Raw genomic sequence first — 24,685 nt, forward strand, 5'->3', positions numbered from 1 at the left:
CCACCAGAATTTAAGCAGGGGTCCTTATAACTCCGAAGGGATAATACTGAGGAAGTAAGAAATACCTTTGAGCCAGGGGAGCATTTGAATCAGAGATCCTCATGCAGGGCTGAATCTGGGCTGGCACAACTCTACTGACCCCAGTGAAGCTCCGCAAGAATAGAACAGGAAAAAACAAAACAGTCCTACTCTTCCAAGCTCTGCCCACTTGAGATACCACTCACTAGAAAAGCGTGCAGCTGTTCCAAATATGATCCTCCATGCTCTGCTGGGCTATGACTTGGGTTCCCCTCTGTGCAGATCAGGTATCTGTTAGGCTCTGCTAGCTTAATGGGCTTCGCTCCTCCTCGATTGTGGAGTTAGGGGAGGAGAGAGACACCAACTCTTCCAAATGTTACCAATTAATGGCGCCACATATTATGTCACTTGTTCACCATGCGGATCTTCATAACATGATCTTCCCTCTCCTTCCCTACAAGTTTTGATCAACAGTGAAAGACAACATTCACATTTAAATTTATTCTCATTCGGCAACCAAGTTAACACTCCTTTGAGATGAGCAGTCACCGTTTGAGTTTCTCTCAGAGCTTTTAATTCAGGTTCTCTGCATGAACAGGCAGAGCTCTCTATCTGCTACATTTTCACTTTTTTTGTTGTTGTTTTGTAACCACAAGGTGAGAGAGACTTTTTTAAAAAGAGAAAGCTAAGACTTGGCGCATAAGATTACAGTTGGTAGTAACACTGCACATACACAGCCACCCTCCCAATTTAAACCCTGGCGCTTAGCAAAGTTGACCTATAGAGTGAGTCATTCCTTTCCCTCCACCCTCACCCCAAATTTACATCTAGTCTGTCTTTCTTCCAAGAACATCGTCTTTGTCAGTGTTTGACACCATTGTGCTGAAAGCCTTCGGACCCTCTGGATGGTTGACATTTGTCTAATTCCTCAATAGGCTCTGTGCTTTGGAAAGTGAACTGAACTACAATGACAAGCTGAAACAATATACAAAGTAGTGATATTTTTAATAAAGTATTTCATATCCATGATATTGAACATTAGCCATCCATCAAATTCTCTTGGATAATAGTTTTTTCTCTCATAAGAAGCCCTGTTCCATACAAAGACCACAATGAACTACTTTAAGAGGCTTACTGGTGAATGGCAAAATCATGTTAGAGAAAACAAAAGGATTTCATAAAGCCATTTGTAAGTCAAAGGCAAATCATTGTGACAACATTCATGTGAATCTGAAGTTACAATTACAATACAAAACAACACAGTATTAAAACAATCAAATTAGTAAACCCAGAGGGGGCGGGGAACCAAGCAAATGGGCCTTTTAGTTTAAGAAAAAGAACCCTAAAATTTTCTGGAATAATATCAGGTTCATTTTACATCACAAAGATTTTACATTTGAGGTATCTGCACTCAGAGCACTAAGTAAGTTGCAGTACTGTGGTTCCGCTTAGCTAGCCTGGCTGAAAATCATTCCTGCAACCTCCAATATCCCAACAGCTATGAATTTGGGGTGGTTTGGTTTTCATTATTTCATCTCACTAACTAGAAAGTCCATATATCTTCCCAATTCTTCCCAATCTGCATGACTCATTCTCTTCACAAGTTCATCAAACAAAAAGGTCTACTTTATACTGCATTTTGTATACTTAAAGAGTAATATAAAAACATAAGTAGCTGTTTGAACCTTCAGATGACACTACATATTGTGTTTAAAATACAATACACAGAGTTTATTTAAAAACCTACACAAAAGTAATCAGAAGCAGTCAGTGGTATTTTACTGTTTTATTATAGTTTCCATGTGTTTTAGGCTAAAAGTTAGAAGGCATCTGAAAGAAGCTGGCACCCTATTTCTAATCATATATATGTGGGTAAAAGGGCAATTATGTTCTAATAAAAATCTTTTGCTATTTAAATGCATAAGTTTAAGAAGGAATTAAACAGTTGCTATTTGTCCTTGCATTGCAAAGATGTCAAAAGTGTATGAAAAAAGTAGAAAAATACACTTCAGATTAAACAGAGGTAAATAGATCACTATTAACTCATCCTTTAAAAACAGGCATACATTGTGGCACTATGAACATTTAGAATCCTAATATTTATGAAGATACTTTCAACAGGTTACAAGTACAGTATGCTAGTCACCCCAAGTCTCATCATACTCCCACTGAAGTCAATGGCAAAATTCTCATTGACTTCAATGGGCACTGAGTCATGTCCGAGTTTATGAAAATATTTCCAGTAGCGTATGTTTTATGGCAACGTTTGTGATAATACTTTAAAATGTATCATTTACATGTTTTGATTCAGTAACTTAAAAAACACAATCATGGCACTTATGACTCCAGTTGTAAAAATGCTGAATAGATTTGGATATGGAAGTCGTAACTGAACAAAATGGATTCAGGTCAAAAGAAAATCTGCAGTTTAAAGAAGTCTGCAGTTCAACTCATTACTCAAATTAATGCAACGTAAGTAGTTATAAGACGAGTTTGTAAAGTTCGAATTTAGCTGAATACTTCTGACATGAAATTCTATGAGTAAGAAGGAGCATAAACCAATTGCTTAGAAATGGCCAAAGAGAAAGAGCCAAGTATCAAAATGACCTTTGTATCACCATATTTGCATACATTACATTTTCATATATTCATTTGGGTTCTAAACGGTTCAAACATTTAGCCACAAATTGCTGACAACACGGGCCATAATAGATCAACAAAAGGGCAATATTTTGGTTGTAAAAAGTTACTTTGAAAAAACCAAGATATTACAGAACTGAAGAAATACAGCATGACTGCTGCTAGTAGCTCAGTTATGAACGCATATAGCTAAGTTAATTACTATTTTTAACAAGACGCATTATAAAATGACTGAAATATGGTGAATACAATCAGTGAAAATCTGGATTGTTTTGAACTTATTAGAAAAATATTCTAATTATAAAAATAATTTGAATGTCAGCACAGAACAATCCGTGCATTTATTTTTTCTTACAGGATGTCTCAAATTTAGATTTTTGAAAGGAGGTGTGTTAAAAACATAACATTATTAACAGTGTCTATATAATTTAATACAAAATTAGACACATGCAACATAAAACAGTAAATTAAAAGTGGTTAATAATTTCTGTAAATATCATTACAGAAGATCACAATTTCAGGCATTGTATAGCTGGCTATAGGGAAACACCCCCCCCACACAAAAAAACATTGGTAACCTACTAGAAGTCAGTATTGTTTTCTTTCCACTCACTTATTCCATCAATACACAAGACTTGTATATAAACTTTATTAGGCTATTTGTACATCAGTGATGTTATGGAAAGGCCATCCAATTACAATTGCTTGATCATAATCTGGATAGGATTTGGCTTCTTTTTCCTTAAAAAGAAAGGGGAACTCAATTATTAAAAGAACCAAATCCTGGATCACTGCACAAAACCTAAATGAGACTTGTACAGGTGACCCATGTGGCTTGGAGTGATAGAATCCTCCCCCTCACCTTAGCCATGGGGCAAGAGAAACACTAGTTCCAAAGTGTTGGAGTCTTACTGTAGCCCTATTAAAGGAGCTACATTGATCATAACTTGAGGAGAAAACTTAGAGGGGCAGAATAAAAGGGTTAAAATTCTCCTTTATTGGACCCTCTAAAAAATGAAAAATTACATAAATCATCAGAAATCTATTGATTCTTGACACAAAAACAGATTTTTCACTTTTTAAAAAGAGTTAAGACATAACTGAAGGTAAAGGCATGAACCTATGGAGTTTATCAATAATTGCAGCAGCTGTTTGCAAGGAGTCTTGTCAGAGAATGCACTTCGGAATGTGTATATACACACAAACACATATATATACACACACACACACACACACACAAAACCAATACATAAATACACTAATTGAATACAAATACACTCATTTAAAAAAACTACAGTAAATTAATCTTGAATAAGAGCCATATTACTTGTCTATCTTGCTGATTTATAGGCGAAGATCAGGCAACTTTGGTCTTGATTGTGTAGCCTAATACCTTAAACTGAAATGCAGATACTACACATTTTTAAAAAGACTTTCACCTCATCCAGCCCTCTCTTCTTAGGGCTGGTCTTCACATACAGCGCTGCAGCAGATCGCTTTAGTGTAGTTAATCCACCTCCCAGAGAGTCAGGAACAATGTTGACGGGAGAAGTTCTCCCGCCGACAGAGTTGTCTACACAGGGGGTTAGGCTGGTATAACTACGTCACTCGGAAGGCATGGATTTCTCACACCCTGAGCAACATAGTTATATCGACATAAAAGCCAACACAAGGGAATTACCAGCTGCATGCCACAGACCCCATTCCATTTTACAAGAAATAGGATAATTTAGTTTACAATCTTCCTTCCCAGTAAAGATACTATAAAGAAAAAAATCGTAAAAATTCGTTTACACACATAGTAAATACACTGCTGTTTTACACCGCTGATATCAGGTGACCATAAGGTTATTTCTCTAATAATTTGCTTGTAGTCTGTTTTGCTTGGGAAAGCTATGGAGGTACTTACTGCTCTGCTATAATATAATGCATGTTTTTTTATCCTTGAAAGGGTTTTCAGAAGCAGGTATGCCCATTAGTAAAGGATCTTTCCTGGCATGTTCTTCACAATAGCACATGAGATCTGCTGATGCTTTTGATACCTGGCAAAAAGACACAAAATGGTAAATATTCCCAGATCATTTGCAATAGGATGGAATGGGCTGTGGGATGCATCCATAGCTACAGTGAATTAGTTCGGCATATGGAAGAACAGAGTTTGAGAAATCCATAAAATCTTCAGGTCCAGAGCTAAGGCTACCGAGCATAATGCAAAGGTTTCTGTGCTTTGCTGCTTGGACTGGCCTTGGTGAGGTTGGTAGAATGGGAAAAAAAGTAAGCAAAAACAAGGATAAGCCAGGATGCTGTGTCTTTAAAGGTACTTTGGGGTTAGTTTGGGAAGATAGGAATGAGTAACTTTACATTTTGCTGAGATTTGAACAGCAGGTTCAGAACAATCGAGCAGGCTTCTAGTAAAAAGATTTTGTATCTTTAGACATGGTTAATAATCACTGAAATGTCATCAATTGACTTACAGTTCCTAGGAAATTGATTCAGTCATTTCCTTGCAAGATATTGCATGTTCCTAATCTCTAGCTGACTGTAAGAAAAGTACCTACGTTAGGTGTATTAACCAATCTGCTGATCTTTGGACAGTTGGTAGTCTACAGAGAGTATTGATAAAATGGAGAATGAAAGCAAGGAAAGGTATGTTTAGAACAACAACAAAAAGCCAAATCTTAATAGGTGATATTTTAGCTTAATCAAATTCCTTAACCACTGGGGGGGGGAGGAAGCAGGGAGAAGTTTGGACTCCTTGTCCACCATAATTTAGGTGCATCCTGTCTCAACTCTCTTCCTCCTTCAAGAGGGCTACAAAACCTTGATTTACCTGCAAAGATTTATACAGTAAAATTTAAACATTCAAAACGAACATGCTCAATTGGAAAAAAAAAACTGCTTTACATCACATCTCATCTTCCACCCACTATGTATTATAGATTTAGATTATAAATTCCCAGTAGCAAAGATTTGGTCTACTCACACGTCCATAAAGTACCTATTATACTGTTGGTACAATTTTTTCTATAGCAACAATAAAGAAATCTGTAAAGTTCAGTACCACAGGTATGAGTGAAACTACCACATTCAGAGATAACCCCTGTGACGTATACTGCATAATAAAAAAATATATACATATATATTGGGAGTTTAGTAAAATATACCTGCCGTAATTCACATGGTTCATATAAAAAAAAGAGAAAGATCAGTAAGAACATTTCTCACCTTTATTCTTTCGATAGAAGCTTCTATTCTTAACTGCTGCACAGTTCTTCGTGCCTGAGCTATATTGTTTGTTGTGCTAGTTGTTTTGCTAGTCATTTTCAATGAAATCTCTCAAACTCTGTTAAAAAAAACAATTGGTTATTTTTCTAAAAAACTGCATCCCTGTATAGAGGCAATGCCATATGCTGAAAAAGGAATTTTAGTTCTTTTATGTGAAATGTTGACAGATCAGATATTGTACATAGAAAATACCAGCAAGAAAAAAAGTGAACACTGTTGAAGCGTTTATGTATCTTTTTTTCTCCCTAATTCCAAGCCCATTAATATGAATACAACCTCCACTAATAGTTTCTCCACTTGTACTCCCCCCCCCAACAGCTTTTTATTAATCTATTTATTCCCTTAAAGTTGAAGACATTCATACAAAGTATTCCTATGCTCATTTTAAAAACAGACATCTGCAAGAAGATTATGGAAAGTTGTATACTGGGCCAGATACTAGCTTTAGAGCCACACACAACTCTCCAAAGCTAGAGTATTATTACTGATTATCATGGGATGAACTCTGCCCCTAGGCACAACCCTGAGCAAGGGGAGGTTGTGGAATCTAGACTGTGCCAGGAGGCACTATGTCAGAGATAGATGCCATTTCTCTCCTGCTGGCCTATGGTTCTCTTGTAGGAGGAGGAGTATTTTACAACCATCCTTACATGGCACAGCATCCTTTCCCCAGGCAGATCTACAGGTCAGCAGAGAAATGTCCCACTTGCTCATTAGGAGAGAGAATGTCATGTGTGCACCTCCAGCTCTCCCCCACCCTCCGCCCTTTACCACACACCCACATAAGGTTATGTTTGGATTTCGTAGTGACTTAAGAACAATCTTCCAGCTTCTCACAGAAATCAGACATAACAGCTGCCAAAGTCTAGAGAAATACTCCCACTCCACACCCCAATATCCCTCCCAACAATCACCCCCCCTACCCACATGGCTGGCTCAAATGTGTTTTTGGTAAAAAGAGTGAGCAGCTTTGAGACTGATCATACTTTTCTTCTCAGGATGAGAATTTGAAGCAGCACTCATGCCACACAGTTTTAACAGTGCTGCACTTGGACACTACCCATTGTGTTCAGTTGATCTCAGCAGCAGCACATGACTGCAATTTGATCAAAGCTTTTAGACATTGACTCTACAGTGTGTAAAGTTAGCCTCTGTGAAGGCATGTGAGTGATTAGAGTGCAAGTTTTGATCACTGTGACTAAACCAGTGCCACTAAATCAGAGTCATGCACAGAAACACCAGATTTGCTCTCAGCATCACAGACAACCAAATCCTAAGTAGTAGTTAATGAGAACCCTGTGTAAGGCCACACTGCGACAAGCATGAGAGCAAAACTGTCACTGTGCCAGATCCAACTCAATGATAATGAAGAAGAAAAAAAAGAAAGAAAACTGCTGTCTAAATCAAAATTGCTCCAAAAGTAAATAATTAAGCATAACTGTTTGCTCAGACTGGTGTTTTCATCTGGCAGGCATAATGGTGGTCTCTTTACAAAGACTCTTAAAAGATTGCACTATCATGGCCACAGACGTGTATTTCATAATGTCTGTCTGCTCATGATACATTACTCTGCCAACCTGACACCATTCACACTTCAATAGCTATCAAATCACAGGGTGGCCTCTGACAGTTGTGTAATAAGCAAGTTCTAAAGACGTCATGTAATCAAGTCACTTTCAGTTTGTTACACATGCAGGGAGGACAACAGGATTGCGGAGGACTTCACTGCTCAACTATTGTTCCCCCTGCCCCCATACAGGGGCGGCTCCAGGCCCCAGCACGCCAAGCCGCGGGGGGCACTCTGCTGGCGCTGTGAGGGCGGCAGGCAGGCTGCCTCCGGCGGCTTGCCTGCGGAGGGTCCGCTGGTCCCGCAGCTTCGGTGGACCTCCCGCAGGACCAGCGGACCCTCCGCAGGCAAACCGCCGGAGGCAGCCTGCCTGCCGTGCTTGGGGCGGCAAAATCCCTGAAGCCGCCCCTGCCCCCATAAGTCCTGCTGAAGCATAATCTTTGCAAGGTCTTCTTTCTAAAAGACTTCTGTACTTTGATTTACCATCACTTCCTTATTACAATAATACTGTAATAAAGGTGTAAAACACTGGAGTGCTGGCAAGAGATGGATCTTTGTTTCCTGACCCTCATCATAGCCTAGGGTCATGGACACAAAAGGTAATACCTCTGTTACATGGCTGGGGTCAGTATCCACTCTCAGCTAGCTGCAGTTACACTTTTTTTTTTTTTTAAAATAAAGGCAAATGCAAATGAAGCATATCATCAGTCAAGACCAACCACAAAACAATGCGGCAAATTAAACAACACATGAAGAGAGACATCTAGGATGCATAAGGGTACTCTTAAAAAGATCAATAAAGATGGGTCCAAGGAATTTGCCTATTTCATGATGGATTTAATCACTACTGAGGCTGAAGTCTCATTTTTTGAGCAGAAAATTTTGAGGCTTTGCTAAAGGTAGAATGGGCTATACTGGAACTCATAGCAAAGACAGACAATCCTGGCCCTTATGTTCAAAAAATTATCCTTGATGAGCAACTGCAGCTCCCATTGAAAATGCTGGCCTAAAGTGACTTGCCTGAAGCCTCAAAGGGAATTATTGGAAGAACTGGGGAAAGATCCCCTTGGCCTAGTTCTCCAGGTGCTGAACACAGTTCCTGTGCACTTTGGTTGGAGCTAGCTTGCGCAGCACTCCCAAAAAGCAAGACTGAATGAGTCCTGGCATCTAGTTCTCTGCTCTAACCACTAGACCATGCCACCCATGTAACTCTCCACCTAGCAAGTGTCCTACATAAGAGCGAAGTATAATTATTATTTATTTTAGGGCAGCAACATTCGTGCCATTTGTCCTATGCAATCTAAGTTGTTTCTCATCTCTGTAGAAAGTACAACCTACACTTCAGAAACAGGCATTATTTCTGCTGAAACAAGCACTGATCAGAGACCAGCATGAGGAGAGAACAGGCAACTTGAGCATTTTGCAGCATCAAATTTGAAATAATATGGTCATTCCACTAATTCCTTATGCAGCAGCAAAGAGATTAAACTAGTAAATTTTACCCTCCACAAATACTTCTAGAAAACAGAAAAACAAGTACAGTAAAACCTGCCAAGAGTGACCACTCATGGGAGTAAGCAAATGTGGTTGCTTGTAAGAGTGGTCTCTCTCCAGAGGTTTGCACACGAGAGAGGGGTGGCGTTCCGTGGCCTCTGCACGTAGTCACTCGTTCCTTCGTTTAGCCCCTCATACGGCAGGGATGACAAGTAAAAAAGCCAGAATTTAGAGAGGCACAGGTTTAGCTCTGTTTTTTATAGCCAAATGGTATTTCTTCTGCGTAGTGAAGACCTTAGCCTGCGGGTCATTGCAGATGGCAGTTTGGAGGGGGTTGGACAGGGAAATATTAAGGTAGAGGAGCACAGCTAATAGAACAAAATCAACACAAAAAGGTATTTGTTTCAGCAGTGCTATGGCAATATTTTGAATATGCCTTTACGGTGCTTCTATATCTAGATAAGCAAAAAAGAGGTGGTTAGGACAAAGCCACTGTGCCAGGCTGTAATTTAGACTATGTCAATCTTCTCTGAAAATACTGGCATGTCTCTAATAGGATTTGTATACAAACTCAGCAGTGACAGTCTTATTCTCCACAGATGTTGGTGAATAATCAACTACTGCTGTGCTGTGTTTAAATTCACTTATACGACAACTCAAACATTAAAAGAACACCTCTCAAAGACCCTAAATATAGTATTTCAGAGGAAGTTTCATATTTCTCACCTTTGTGCAGCTATCCAGACAACCCCATTCCCCCCCACCTTGATTCTTGCACTTGTCTAGCCAAACAAGCATGGCGTTATTTTATTCTAACAAAAAGCATTATTCCCCCGCCCTTTTTTTTTTGCACATACTGTAGTTTTCAGCCTGTTCAGCAGCACCTTGCTTTTTAAAAAGCCCTCTTTGCACAGAATAGTATAGAGCATTCTCTCCCTCTCTGAATTTAAATCGTATCCAGTACTTTTCTAGATCTGATCAAACAGTTCTACATTGCAAAGCAGCTACGACATATCAAGACTTAGATACATTAACAATAGCTGTGATATGTGCAGAAAGTATATGAAGTTACAGTATTTCAAAACTCTCCCTGCTAGCTTCTTGCCAAATATGTACTCAGGACTCCTTATAGTCAGGGCCGGCTCCAGGGTTTTTGCTGCCCCAAGTAGCAAAAAAAAAAAAAAAAAAGCTGTAATTGCAATCTGCAGCTGCGGCTGGTCCTTCACTCCGAGAGAGAGTGAGGGACCCGCCGCCGAATTGCTGCCGAAGACCCGGACGTGCCACTCCTCACCGTTGGCCGCCCCAAACAGCTACTTGTTGGGCTGGTGCCTGGAGCCAGCCCTGCTTACAGAGAAAGCTGGGCAAGCAACAGGCTCAGATCCTGTCCCAGCGCAAACACAGTCTCCTCCCAACTCCCTTGGCCTCTTCATTAATGTCACTGCTCTCCCCAGACAGTGACATGAATAATTATCTAGTATTTCCATTAACTGTGAATTCCACGTAATCAGGACTAAAGGCCATCTATAGTGGCATTCTAATTTAGCAGATTCTACTATAAATAATGAGCTGAACATATATAATAAAGATGTAATTACTCTGAGGGCTCCCAGTGACAAAAAAGGAGCAAAGAGTGTGTGTTATGTTCATGCCATGAGTACAAAGAAAATATCAAAAGTAACCAATCTTCATTTACACATATTTTGATAGCTTCTTGTTTAGTAAAATACAATCACTAGTAAAGAAAAAACACTCTTTACAAGTGTAAAGAAGGTCTTGTGGCTAAGGCACTGAACTGGAAACCATAAGATCTCTATTCTATTCTGCCATGGACTTCCTGAGTGACTTTGGGCAAATAACTTGATCTTGCTGCACCCAGTTTAAGTAATAATACTTCCGACCTCACAGGGATGTTATGAATGTAAATCTATTTTTTCAGGTGTATAGATACAGTGAATGCCATAGAAAGGCCTATAATAATCATATCTAGCCTTAATTTCCCTTAGTAATTATTTGTATTACCGTGGCACCTGGGAGCTCCAGGCATGGATCAGGACCTGACTCTGCAAGGAACTGCTCAAACACAGAACAAAAAGACAGTCACTTCCCCCAAGTCACTTACAATCTAAGGCAGTGATGCCCAAACTTTTCCTGTTGCACCCCCCACTCCTTACCAGTAATGGAATCTGTCCATGCTTCCCCTCCATTACTGCACAACTGGCTCAACAGAGGAGCTAAGACTGAATCACAGAATATCAGGGTTGGAAGGGACCTTGGAAATCATCTAGTCCAACCCCCTGCTCAAAGCAGGACCAATCCCCAACTAAATTCCCAAATGGGCCCCTCAAGGATTGAACTCACAACCCTGGGGTTAGTAGGCCAATGCTCAAACCACTGAGCCGGCAGAGCTGGGGACAGAACTGTGGCTGAGGGAGGAGCTGGGGCAAGAGGCAGAGAGGGAATGAGGGCAGAGAAGGGTTGGAGGAGAGGGAATTAAGGCAGAGATGGCCCCGCCCACTTCTGCCTCCTCCCCTGAGTGTGCCGCGTCCCAGCTTCTCCTCCCAGCGCTTGCCGCCGCGAAACAGTTGTTTCGCGGCATAACAAGCTGAGGGTGGGAGGGGGGAGGAGCAGGAACGCGGCACGCTCAAGGGAGGAGGTGGGGAAGAGGCCGGGGCAGGGATTTGGAGGAGGAGTCCAATAGGGGCAGGGAGGGGGCAGAGTTGGGGCGGGGACTTTGGGGAAGGGGTTGGAATGGGGGTGGAAGGAGGCGGGGAAGGGGGTGGAATCGGGGTGAGGGTGGGTCGAGCACCCACAGGCACCAGGAGAAGTTGGAGCCTATGCACGTGCTGTCCTGCTTGAGGTGTTAGACATACTCTAAGTATAATAAGACATGAGACAACAGATGAATACAAACAGGCGGGGATTACAAGGAAACACAGAGACAACGTTGGTCAGCATGACAGGCAGTGGCCTCTGCACACCAGCAGTCTAACTGTTATCACTTGGGGAAGGGTTCCCACTCTAGACTCTCAGCCTCCCCAGAGATCAAACCACTGCTGCTCTTCTCTGGAGTGGTGTGTAGTTCTGCTGCCAGCATGTGGTAAGTTCCTTGCAATAGGACCAGTTCTCTCTAGGGCATGGCACTCAATTCTCCCCTTCAGAACCTCTTCCCTCTAGGAGTACCTTTCCTAGGTTCCCTTTCATGGTGAGCTCCCTAACCAGCTTCCCCAAGTATCCCTCTCCTCAAGAGCTTCTTGTGTTCTGGGACCGCCAAACTGAGCCCTCACAACCCTTTATTAAGCCCAGGTGTTCCTTAGCTTATTAACTGCTGCCACCACCTCGGCAATTAACTATTCAAAGGTGGATCTGGATTGGCTCATTCTCCTTAGTGGAGCCTGTCACAGGTAACTGGAGGCCTGACTCCCAACAGAGGGCTAGCTAACCTGTGACAAGGGGGTTCTGGGTGTGTGCTGGGGAGAACAGACATTTAACAGCATTAGGATGCATCATATTTAAATATACTTCAGAAAAGTATATTTTACTACAACCCATCTGAACTGCTGTATCACTGATAAGCACTAAGATATCTGTGGGTAACAGCTGTCTTTATAATCAAGCTACTGTCCATTACCAGTTTGACTCAGTAATGCCACGAACGCTGCTTGAATCAGGTACAAGGTTAAGCAGTCTGGTTTCTGACCAGGGCACTTTTTTATAACTTGTCCAGTCCCTCTGTTTTTCTGGGCCATGTGAAGTGGCTATTTCATTGGATTCCCACCTGCAGTGTAACGGCATTGCCCTTGCTATCACACTGATGGGTCTGCTTGGTCAGCACTTATGGTTGGCACTCTGCCAAATACACATGAATCAGGAGCAGTGCACTTCAGGGGATTGAACAAAGTGGAATCTTACATTATCTGTGTCACACACATCTACCTGGCAGACCACTCTCCCAATTTTGTATTTGGCTTGGTTATTTAGAATTTCTTTTTTGCACCCTTGGGGAGTTGTGTGTATATGTGGGATAACAGGGGTTGCTTCTTATGCTGCTGGTTCGGAGAAAATAAGTATAGAATTAGACACTAAAATGAGGAATGCTCTAATAAATATGGAGGATAGATTCCTACTCCCCACAGTTACTCACATTGGGATGGATTCTGCTGAGCAAGGAATACCCTCAACTTCCATTGATTCAAAGGAGGCTAAGGATACTTGACATCTCAGAAGATCAGGTTCATTACCGAACATAAGGGCTTGGAGTTTGCATGATTCCTTTTCCCCTTGGGATCACTATGTCAATTGACTTTTCAAAACTTGGTCTCACTATCTCCTCTTGCTAACCTGAGAGAAGGATTACATACAGTGACTCACATAAGTCTCCCATTGGCCGCGGCTGCCAGCTCTCAGGGCGGGGGCAGTGTACGGAGCCCCGTAGCCATTCTTCTGCCTAGGAGCAGTAGGGATGTCACCACTTTCAGGGAGCCATGTGGAGTCAGGTAGGGAGCCTGCCGACCCTGTGCCAACCGGACTTTTAATGGCCCGGTCAGTGGTGCTGACTGGAGCCACCAGGGTTCTTTTTTTTTCAACCAGGCGAAAACTGAACACCTGGCAACCCTACTGAAGATCAGAAATGCCAGTTTATAGAGCTTTCCGGCTGGTAAAGTGCCGGATAACACAGCATTTACTGTATAATCACAACGATGAATCAGGAGACAATTCAAAGATCATCAAAAGCCTGCTGCCATTCCCACTGAAGTCAGGAGCAGAACTCTCATCAACTTCAGTGGGAGCAGGAGTATGCTGCACATAAGCAGAACATAAAAAAGTGAAACAGCAGAGTATAGAGCTTTAGAATGAATGCTGTCAGCCTTCAGCAAGCTACACACAATACAAAAGCTTTTCCAGCTGGAAGAAAGCCAAATGCACAATGTGGAAGGACTCTACTTAGCATGCTGGTGGTTAGCTTAATTAGAAAATGACAGACAGTGCCTCCTATTGAAAAGCAGGCAGAAGGGACATTAAATAACAGATTTCCAAGTATCATTTCAAACTTATTTCCTGGATCATGCATGTTAAAAAATAAACACACTCATAAATCTCATAGATCTAGATGAATCTGGCCATTTAAATAATCACTTTCACAACACTGACCTACTTTTCTAGTAACTCCCTTATTTCCATCAGGGAAAAGGAGACTAGAGAAGAATGAAACAGAATAAATTTAAATGATGCTACCACTCTAAATGGCTGACTTTCAGCAAATATGACTGAAGGAGTTCTATAAACCATCATGCCAGTTCAAAGATTAGGATAGTCTCTAGTGCAGACACTGCATGCAGTATTTTCAGAACTGAACTGGCTGTGGGTTACGTACTATCCAATTCACAAAGTATTTCCATCAAGGGTTTCTGTATTTCAGCTTTCCTTGGCAGAGCTGGAGCAAAGATGGTGCAATTTGGAAAGAAAATGCATCTCTCACGGTTGTATGTTGGGAAGGCAGAGCAGACAGCACACACTGCCAGTCCTTTCAAACACAGATCACTACCAGAAGGAAGTTATCCAAATTCCGTGATAGGAAAAAAACTTATTAACTGATAGTTGCAGTACAGGTTGCTCCCTCATCTCCAAAGTTTACTGTATCACTGACCTGACCCTAGACTTTTTTCAAATTTACAAACACTCCATTTTACAGAAACTTATTCAGCTTTGACTGTCCTCAACATAAAATCTTTCCAAGACAAAAACCCAAATGGTGATAGTGCTTCCTTTGAAACAGTTTGTTTTCAAGGGTTTAAATGTGTTATTTTTTGTAATACAATAGCATCTAGAATCCCCAACTGAGATCTAGTTCTATTATGCTCATATTGTGCACTGCCCATACACATAGTAACAGACAGTCTCTGTCCTGAAATTCTGAAGAAGTACCATTAATCTGCATATGAAAATCTGGTCAAGTAACAATGCATTGTGACCATTTTTATCCTGAATACAGAGGTGTGATCCACAGAAACTACAGCATACAGTGCTCCATTTGGGATGGAGAAATGCATGCTGAGACGTGCTATCTCCCCAGGTGAAACTTTCCCACTTATGATGAGTGTGACTACAATCGGTTCCATTTTTTGCAAATCAGCAGTGCCTATCAGGCTCCTGTAAAATTGTGAATGTGGCCCAACTCCAACGCCCAAACTGATTTTGTCTTTTCATTTGGTAAATATTGATTCTTTCCTCATTTGCAAAAGAGCTGAAAATCAGCGTGATTTCTGGATCAGGGTGGGGAGGAGAGGGATGAGATGGGATGGGATAAAGGAAAGGTAGGTGGTGCAAAGCCCTAATTCCCTAGCCTTTCAAGCTCTGTGGACCTATATTAAATTCCTGATTTAAGTCACACATGAAAAAAAGTCTTTGGTCACAATTGGCAGACAATGCTCAAAAGAGGTGCAGGACGGGAGTCGCTGAGGTGCTACAGGTCAGGGCTGTAGTATACTGGCCGAAATGAGTGGAGCAGCTCATACAGCACCTGTAAGGTAGAACTCACTCAGTCTGCCCAAATCCCACATTTGCAGGAACAAAAGTTTATCTTCTTAAATTTAAAGGGAAAATAAGCCCTAGCATTGTTAACTGCTTAATCTGGTATAAGCAGTGTTTAATGTGCTCTGGGAACAGTGTCTGTTTTTGAGAGGTGAGAAGTCTTTATGTAATTTGGCTGTGCAGAAGACGGTCAAGGGTTCACAGATGGCTGACACATTATGTGCATCAACATTTTGACACACAAAAAAATCTAACACATACTAAATCACCTTCCAGTCTGGCCTACCATCTATACCATATTAAATTAAAATATCAGCACTATTTGGGAGACATTCCTGGTAGTAGTGTACAGTGTGTGCACACTGAGGAAACTGTGTTACCCAGCTATTAAAATGCAGTCAGTATGGCAGGGTTAGCAATTTCATTTGCAAACGACTTGAGGAGAAGATTTTACTGAGAGATCAATTCATTTGTCTGAACATAATGACAATTCGCATATGAAAAATATTCACAAGGTAGATATTTTTTTCTTTTTGGCTGGGAAACAGCATGCTATTATTTGAGCAGGATGTCTGGTTTTGGTGGTGGTGAAGTGTTTTCAGGTGCACTTTTTATTTTTGGAAAATACATCCTAACTGAAAACTGCTGAGAATTAAGAAGTCAAGAGACTTTCTGTTTTGGTTTATTATGCGGTGAATTACCCATCTGTTGACTCACCATATTTAAAGGCTTACACAGCAAACAGACTATTTTTTACATACAAGATAGTCATAGCCAGCTCAATAAGGGATATTTTTAAGTGACATTGGTCATCCAGGAATATATTATATAGTCTATCACAAATATGGAAGAAGAGTTTTTAAAATGGGAAGAAATAATTTAATACTGAAAACAGCTTAGTCTAGTTTAAAATCTTACACTTACTGATGCCTAAGTGAAAACGTTTTAGTTCCACACAATCACAAAATAAGCTGTAGTTAGCAATCTAAAGAACTCATAATAGTTCCGATTTCCTGTTGTGCAACTACAAAAGCGAAGCCAGTCCCATGAGAGCACTGGCTGTTTTGTACCAGACATGTGTGAGCAATATGCTCTTTAAGAGATTGCTTACCAGAAACTTACAACAATGCCCAAACCAAAGTTCTTATGACACTATCTCCCAGACAGCACCTGAGCTGACATGTTTACAGCTCTGCCAGTAAAACTACTCACATGACATAGCTACACCACTGTCCAGTGAACTGAGCCAGGAGACTGGAACATTACTGGACAGTGACTCGCCACTATTTAAAAAAAAAAAAAAAGAGGAGTTGGCTTAAGGAGTTAGAAAGCCAGAACTCGTGTACAACAACAAACTGCCTTGGTTTTACAGCAGCATGTTTAAGATTAAAAACATCATTTAAAAATAAAATGCAATTTTAAAGAAATAGAGAAAAGACTTCTGTTAAGGTCTTACTCAAAAACCCATACATATCTCTTTCCCCCATACAAAAAGCAATTAGTACTTATACTACACGAATCCACTAATACATTCAGGGCCTAAACCTACATTCTCTACTGAGTCAAAGTTCCCAAAGAGTTCAAAGAGGAGTTTTGCCTAAGGACCACAGGATCAGACTTTTATTTATAAATTAAAGCAATTTTTCTTCTATAAATATAAAAAGAATCTTAAACTGTTCACTTCTACTGGTGCTGCAGTTATAAAGAGCTTAACAAGCTTTTATTTCAATTTACACAAATCATTCCTCTTTCACTAGAAATGTTACAAGTAAAATTTGACAGTGAATTTTTATATTTAGACGAAGCCCCTAAAACTAGGACTTTATCATGGAAATACTGACAGAACCCTAACCATAGCAGAACAAAAAGGCACAGCTATTATATCAGTTTTCCTTTTATATGGGTGGAGAGTTTACATTATTAATTTTTGATAGAAATTTGCGCTATGGGGCCGTGTTCCCCTTCATTAAATAGATTATTTCATCATGCTGTGAGACAATCAGAGGAAGAAAAGAAGCACTAGAGAGATACGACTCAGCTCCTGTGCTGGAAAGTAAGGCTGTTTTCTGCAAGAAGTAGTCATGTGCAATTTCAAAATAATACTAATTGATTTCCCTGCAGTTAAAGTAAGCAATTTTAAAGCCACCAACTCCCATTCAAGAGATTTTCTATGTTAATACTATTAATAAGAGAAATAATACCCAGAGAAGATAGTAAAAATAAAAATGGACCAACATTGAAAATTAACTCAGCAAAAAAATATGATAAGGAATATTAAAGGCCATTTTCTCCAGGTTTTAGTTTTTAAATCAGAAAATGTAAAAGTCATACAGTAAGAAAAAGTAGGAAAAGTTAACATTAACAAAGAACATATTTATTTGGATAAATGTATTTTATACTTCAGGCAATCTCAATGCATTTGAAAAAGATCAATTGATATTACTCATCATACAGGCCAATACCTGTGTAATTATTGCAGAGAATGCATTTTTTTATGTGCTACTATGTCTGCAAATCAAAAAACCCAAGATACACATCATATGTGGATGTTTTGAACTGAATGGAGATTGAGGTGTTAAAGATAAATCTCTGGAGCAAACAGATAAATTTAAGAGCAACAAGTCACCAGAACCAGCTGCTGTACATCCAAAAGTTCTGAAGGAAGTGAAAAATGCGATGGCTGAGTGGTTTGTAAAAATATGCGTGCACACATAAAATCAGCAACTGTGCTGTACGATTGGACACAGGCTCGGGAGAGTAGTTTGATATTATGATTAGAGTTAGACAAGGCCATGAGTTATCACCAATCCTCTTTGGATTAGCAGTAGACTGGGTGATGAAGCAGGAAACAAAAGGTATCATGGATGCTGTAACCTGGGTTAACGGAGATGAGCTAGATAACCTTGACTTTGCTGATGACGTTACTTTACTAAGTCTAAAATGGAACGGAATGACTGTCCTTGCATCAGAGGTAGAACAGGAAGCAGCAAAAATTGGATTGAAAATAAATGTAAAGGAAACCGATTTACAAAGGTAGGACAACGGATGCAAAGATGTATGTGGATGGAACAGAAATTGAACAGGTAGAAGAGTTCTGTTATCTGGACAGCGTGATGACATTCAAAGGTGGCTGTGAAAGAATAGGCACATAAGAGTAGGAGAAGCAAGCACCACTTTTGGAGGATAAACAATATCTGGTCACACAGAGGTCTCCACACCAAACTAAAGGTCAATGCATTCTACTGAGCATGCTACTGTACGGAGCAGGGACTTGGCCAATGACAATCACTAACAAAAAGAGATTAGAGGCTGCCCATCACAGATGGCTGAGGAAGAGACTACACATTTCATTGAAAGACAACATAACAAATGGGAGAGTAAGGGGGCTAACAGAGCAGGATGTTCAAAAAAAGCATCACAGAAAGAAGACTCAGGTAGTTGGGACATGTCTTCTATCTTCCATACGGCATACACGCTAAACAAGCATTCAACTGGGTACCGAGGGAGGAAAGAGAAAGCAAGGAAGGCCAAGGAAGAACTGGCAGAAGACAATGAGATAGGATATTGAGTGTGCTGGCATCACTTGGGAAGTACCACAACTAGCAAGTGACTGTCATCAGTGAAGGAACTGGACTACCCAATGTGTCAGAGGCACAGGAGGAACTAAGGCCTAAGGTAAGGACTGTACTGAAAGGGTACAAGTTAAACGTAATACTTTTACACAAACAATGGCTGTTGTTGCCACAAGGATATTATGTGATTGTAAAGGGGCAGGGAAGTGTGGTCCAACTACATTGCCTGAGATTGCCTGAGTTTGAGAACTCAGGTCCTAAACTGGACTTCTCGCAGATTTTTTTAAAAAACAATTTAAAAGAATCTAGCCAGATTGAGAGTTGTATTCTCTAGGTAAGTTATTAATTAATTGTATTACAATAGCACCTAGGAGTCCCAGTCACGGGCGACAGCCCTATTGTCTTAGGCCCCGTGCAAATGCCTAGCAAAAACATGGTTCCTTGTTGCAAGAATAAAATGTGCTTGTTTGAACATACTGTTTTTTGTTTAAGACAAAACTTCCAGCTGCTAGCCTGCAACACATGCTGTTAGATAGGACAAGCAATACAGCCACTGAATTTGATATTAAGTACATTATTATCCATATTCAAAGATTTATTGGTTATCAACAGAGCAAATTGATTGTATATTTTTAAAAAAATGTTTGGAGTAAAGAAGAGGTATTTGCTAAGTGGTGTGAAGTCCTTTCCCAGAGAGCCTGGATCCACTCCAACAAATACAATCCGAACTTTGGTTCAATGCATCTCAATTTTTACTTAATATACTATAAAATTTTGTTCTGTGTTTGTACAGTGCATAGCATGGTATCCTGATTCATGACTAATGCTCAGAGGTGCTACAACAATACAAAAAAAAGTTGCAGGGGGGGGAAAAAGGAAAATCTTTTCTTCTTAAAATGGAACACACACTTGATGATTTCTCTACCTTTTCCATTAAATCTTCCTTGGCCAAAAGAAAAATAGGTCAAAGAGTAGCTACTAAAAAGTTTAAGAGCTAAATTTTTCTCTCAGCTTCACTGATGTAAATCCAGATTAGCTTCATTGAAAAATAGTTTCTTTCATTTAAAAAAATGGAGTTACGCTGGATTTACATTGTAAAATTTGACCTTAAAAAGTACTGGACAAAAGAAAATTCTAATAATGACCTTATTAATAAGTTCCACTGTCCATTTTCTTAAATAGTTAGGCTTTTTGGTAATTCAGACATACAAGACATTGATGCCCTTTGGAAAATAAATTGCCCAATTTGGTACTGAACCTATACTATTTCTTCCCTCATCTTCAAATAAACATAAGCAGCAGCACTACTTTACATAGTCCTCCCAAAACTGAGTAGATCTCTTCTGCAGATTTTTTGAACAGAATACAGACTAGCTACGTGATTTTAAAGGTGGGCTGGCTGCCTACATAAATTCCTAATTTTAAGAGGAGTTTTAAACAAACCACCAAAATACTACGCAATAATCTTTTCCTTCAGAATCGAGGAGTATCTACACTACACAAACAGCCACAAAAATTCTCAATGATAGTATTTGCACTCTACTTCAGACTATGGTGATGAACAGTTTGCAACTTTATATACATTTTGAACACAACTCTGAAGAATTTATATATTTATTTGTGCTCAAAGTTTAGGAGAAGTATTTTCTTAATGGGCTATTGAGCAAATTATTCTTTAAAAAGCTCCTCAAAGAGGTAGAAATAGGTCATGCTTCCAATTACAGGTAAATATGCAGACTAAGACAGTGCAGAAACTCCTTCTTGAGGCACTCTTTGCTGATGACTGTGCCCTCATGGCTCACACTGAAAATGATCTTCAGCACATTGTCAACAAGTTTGCCGAGGCCTCGCAACTCTTCGGACTAACTATCAGCCTCGGAAAGACAGAAGTTCTCCATCAACCTGTACCTGGATCAAATGCTTCTGTCCCAAGTATCTCCATTGATGGCACTCAGCTTAAAGTAGTGGAGAACTTTAAATACCTGGGTAGTGTCATATCCAGTGATGGATCACTGGATAATGAGATCAACACACTACAGCCAAGTGCTTGGCTTGCTTTGGATAATCTGCGGGTCAAAGTTTTAAACCACCACAACATCCGGATGTCAACAAAACTGCTTGTGTACAGAGCTGCTGTTCTTTCATCAATTTTGTACGGGTGTGAAACATGGACACTATATAGGCATCACATCAAGCAGCTCGAAGCATTCCACATGCGTTGCCTCCGCAACATCATGAAGATCCGCAGGCAAGACAAAGTGCCCAATCTTGAGGTCCTCGAGAGATCCCAGATGACAAGCATCGAAATGATGATCATGAAGTCACAGCTACGTTGGACCGGTCATGTCAGCCGCATGGATGCCAACAGAATCCCCCGCCAGCTTCTCTATGGTGAGCTCTCCCAGGGCATCCGGCATATAGGTCATCCACGAAAACGTTACAAGGACACCATCAAAGCCAATCTGCAGTATAACAGTATCAAACACAGGGACCTTGAGGACACCGCCAGCGACAGAACACAGTGGCGTGCAACAGTCAGAAATACCTGCATCGCCTTTGAGGAAGACCGCTGCCGGTCTCCTACAAGAGGCATGCGAACGACATCACAGAGCACCAGCAGCGCACAACCCACTGACTGCAAACTTCCCATGCACCATCTGCAGCCAAATGTGCACCTCTAGAATTGGCTTGTATAGCCATCAGAGGGCACACCATGAGACCAACAATAGATGATTTGCTCAGATTTGTCATCATCGGATCGATGGACTACCAAGACTCCCATCAGCAGGTAGAGCATTACAGTACAAGGACAAAAACATCAGGAGATTCCAAGTTTTCCTAGTAATTTTCTCAGTAGGATACCCATTGATGTCATTTCCTGCTACATTTAGATTCGCCTTACACCGGGTGGAGGGAGTTGATCCCCATTTTAAGTACTGCACTTGGTAGTGGTTTGGGTTGCATGTGGTGTAATTGGAAAGAATGGGTGTGTTAAATATACACTTCTACCCCGCTATAACGCGGTCATGGGGAGCCAAAAATCCCTACCATGTTATAGCTGAAATACCGCTATATTGGGGTAGGGGTGGCAGGGCTCTGGCAGTGATTTAAAGAGCTCCAGGCTCCAGCCCCTGTAAGGAGCCCCAGGCCCTTTAAATCATCAGTGGAGCCCTGCTGCCATAGCCCTGGGGTAGGGGCAGCAGGGCTCCAGCAGTGATTTAAAGGGTCCAGGGCTCCCCGGAGCAGCCGGAGCCCCAGGCCCTTTAAATTGCCAGCAAGCCCCGCTGCCGCACCCCCGGGGTAGCGGCGGCAGGGCTCCAGCGGTGATTTAAAGGGCCTGGGGCTCCCCACAGCAGCCGGAGCCCCGGACCCTTTAAAGCGCTGCCAGAGCCCCGCTGCTACATGCGAACCCGTGTTATATCGGGTCGTGTTATAGCGGGATAGAGGTGTATTCTCAAAAGCTTGCTTGAACCCTGGCATTGTTGAAATGGACATATTGTTTTCTACTCATCAAGAAAACTTTGGCATCACTGTATTATAAAACATCTACATGCAACTGTAAAATTAGAGAGAACTTTACAGAACATAAGTAAGGCACATTTCCTACCCCAAAGACCTCACGGTATACAATCAATACAAGACAGTTGTTATTTAATATAATATTGTGTTCACACCTTGATGTCAGCCACGTAAAGTTCCATTCTGCTAGATGCTGCGCAAACATATAGCAAATGACAGCCCCTGCCCAAAACAACTTGCAATTTAAGGCCATGTCTATACATACATCACTGCTGCAGCACATCTGGTGAAGATGTTTTATACCAATGGGAGAGAGCTCTCCCGTCAGCATTAAAAAACCCACTTCCACGAGTGGCATAAGCTATGCCAGCGGGAGCTCTTCTGCCGACGTAACACAGTGCACACAAGCTTATGTCACACAGGGGGGTGGAATATTCACACCCCTAGCAACATAAGTTTTGCTGACATAGGCTGTAGTGTAGACATAGCCTAAAATATTAGGCATAAGCAGCAGATGAGATAAAGAAGTGAGTGGAGTTAACAAAAATGATACGATGCATGCAAGTTTTAGCCAGGCAGGAGCAGTAAACCAAGTCGCCACCTATTTAGCCATAGGTTAAGGACAACAATTGAAGAGAGGGAGGGCCTGGTATTTACTAATGATGAGATGAAGGATTTTCTGAAGAAGTGGAATTTAAAGAGGAATTTGAAAGAGAGTGAGGACTCTTGGTGGCAGGGAACAAAGAGACTGTTGCACTCCTGGGGCTGCAAGAGAGAAGGCATGAAGCTGAGATTGGGAGACAGGAACAGAGGGAGGAGTAGGGAGAGGTTTGGGAAGAGCATAGGGAGTGAGATGGGGATAAGAGAAAGAGAGCAGAGATGTAGGTAGGGACAAGATTACGTAGAGCCTTGTGGAAGAGGAGCTTGAACATATGTGATGAGACAGGAAGCAAAAGAAAGGATTCAAGGAGAAGGTGATGTGGAATGCAAGCATTCCTCCCGTTCCTACTCCCCCCAAAAAACCTGGCTAAACACTTCCATGACACTCAACTGTATTAGAGTTTGTCTGTGCCACTGCAGTACTTCAGTGTAGACACACACTACTGCAATGGGAGGGGTTCTCCCATCAGCGAAGGACTGTAATCCACCTCTCTCAGAGGCGGTAGCTAAGCTGATTGAAGAATTCTTCTACTGACCTGGTGCGGTCACCACCAGGGGTTGGATCAGCTAACCTATGTCGCTCAGGGGTGTGGATTTTTCACACCCCTGAGAAATGTAGCTGGGTCAACCTAACTTTTTAGCGTTGACCAGGCCTTACTTACAAACTACAAATAGGAATAAGATAATCAGGTTTATCTGTAACCTTTTCTGTCAAATGTGTTAAAGACAGAGCCCTTTCAGATATCTGAAAGGGCTCTGGAGACAATTCATCTTCCAATTTGATGATGATCATTTCTTTTGGGGGGGGGCAAATCGACATCAAACCAATCAGCAATGAAATCGTTCAACTTGGCCTCTTTAAACTGTGACTACCCTATACTCACAATCTGAACCATCACACCACTCTGTTGAATTGATGCTCCCATTACTTCTGAGCCATGGATCCTGAACAACCTTAATTCTCCAGCTACTCCCCCAGAGCAGCATCTTCTATTTTGTTGTGTGCTCTCTATCATGTTTTGTCCTTTTTTACCCTGCTTTGTCTTCCCCTGGCTCAGTTGTTTTCTCTTATTGCCTCCACACTCCAGCTTTATGGCTGAATGATGGAATCAACTACCCACTGGGAAGATGCCTTTTTTAAAAAAGTGCCCTGCTCCAAAAGAACCTGCCCTAGGGCTCATGATTTACAGAAATATTAAGCCCTTTTGAGCATACAGTTGGATATTTAAGGTCAAACCTGGACACCAGGAAACATTTGTACAGATGTACTGGTCACACTGATTTTGTATGGAGCCATACTCAGCGATTGAGTACAAACCAAATCAATGGAGGAGTTCAGTCGCATATTTGCACTGCAGTTGTTATCTGCATCAATCCGTCCTAAAGAAGTTCTTCCCTTAAA

General features: G+C 41.1%; 1 protein-coding gene across 7 annotated transcripts in view; it reads right to left on the reverse strand.

The window, feature by feature from the left end:
• Positions 1-1,004: 1,004 nt before the first annotated feature.
• The window catches only part of GNG12 (G protein subunit gamma 12), a 67,616-nt gene continuing 43,935 nt past the window's right edge, over positions 1,005-24,685 (reverse strand). For 6 of the 7 annotated variants that reach the window (XM_045028375.1, XM_045028382.1, XM_045028378.1 and 3 more), the window contains 2 exons: positions 5,884-6,001; positions 2,780-4,700 (listed from right to left, as the gene is read on the reverse strand). In XM_045028375.1, the coding sequence (XP_044884310.1) occupies positions 4,575-4,700; positions 5,884-5,979 (222 nt within the window). In that variant the 5' untranslated portion in view covers positions 5,980-6,001 and the 3' untranslated portion in view covers positions 2,780-4,574. Of the gene's footprint in view, positions 4,701-5,883; positions 6,002-24,685 lie in introns of all 7 variants that reach the window. The other variant, XM_045028377.1, reaches the window with a different exon arrangement.

The sequence above is a fragment of the Mauremys mutica genome, chromosome 8 (assembly GCF_020497125.1).
Source record: "Mauremys mutica isolate MM-2020 ecotype Southern chromosome 8, ASM2049712v1, whole genome shotgun sequence".
NCBI classification, from domain to species: domain Eukaryota; kingdom Metazoa; phylum Chordata; order Testudines; family Geoemydidae; genus Mauremys; species Mauremys mutica.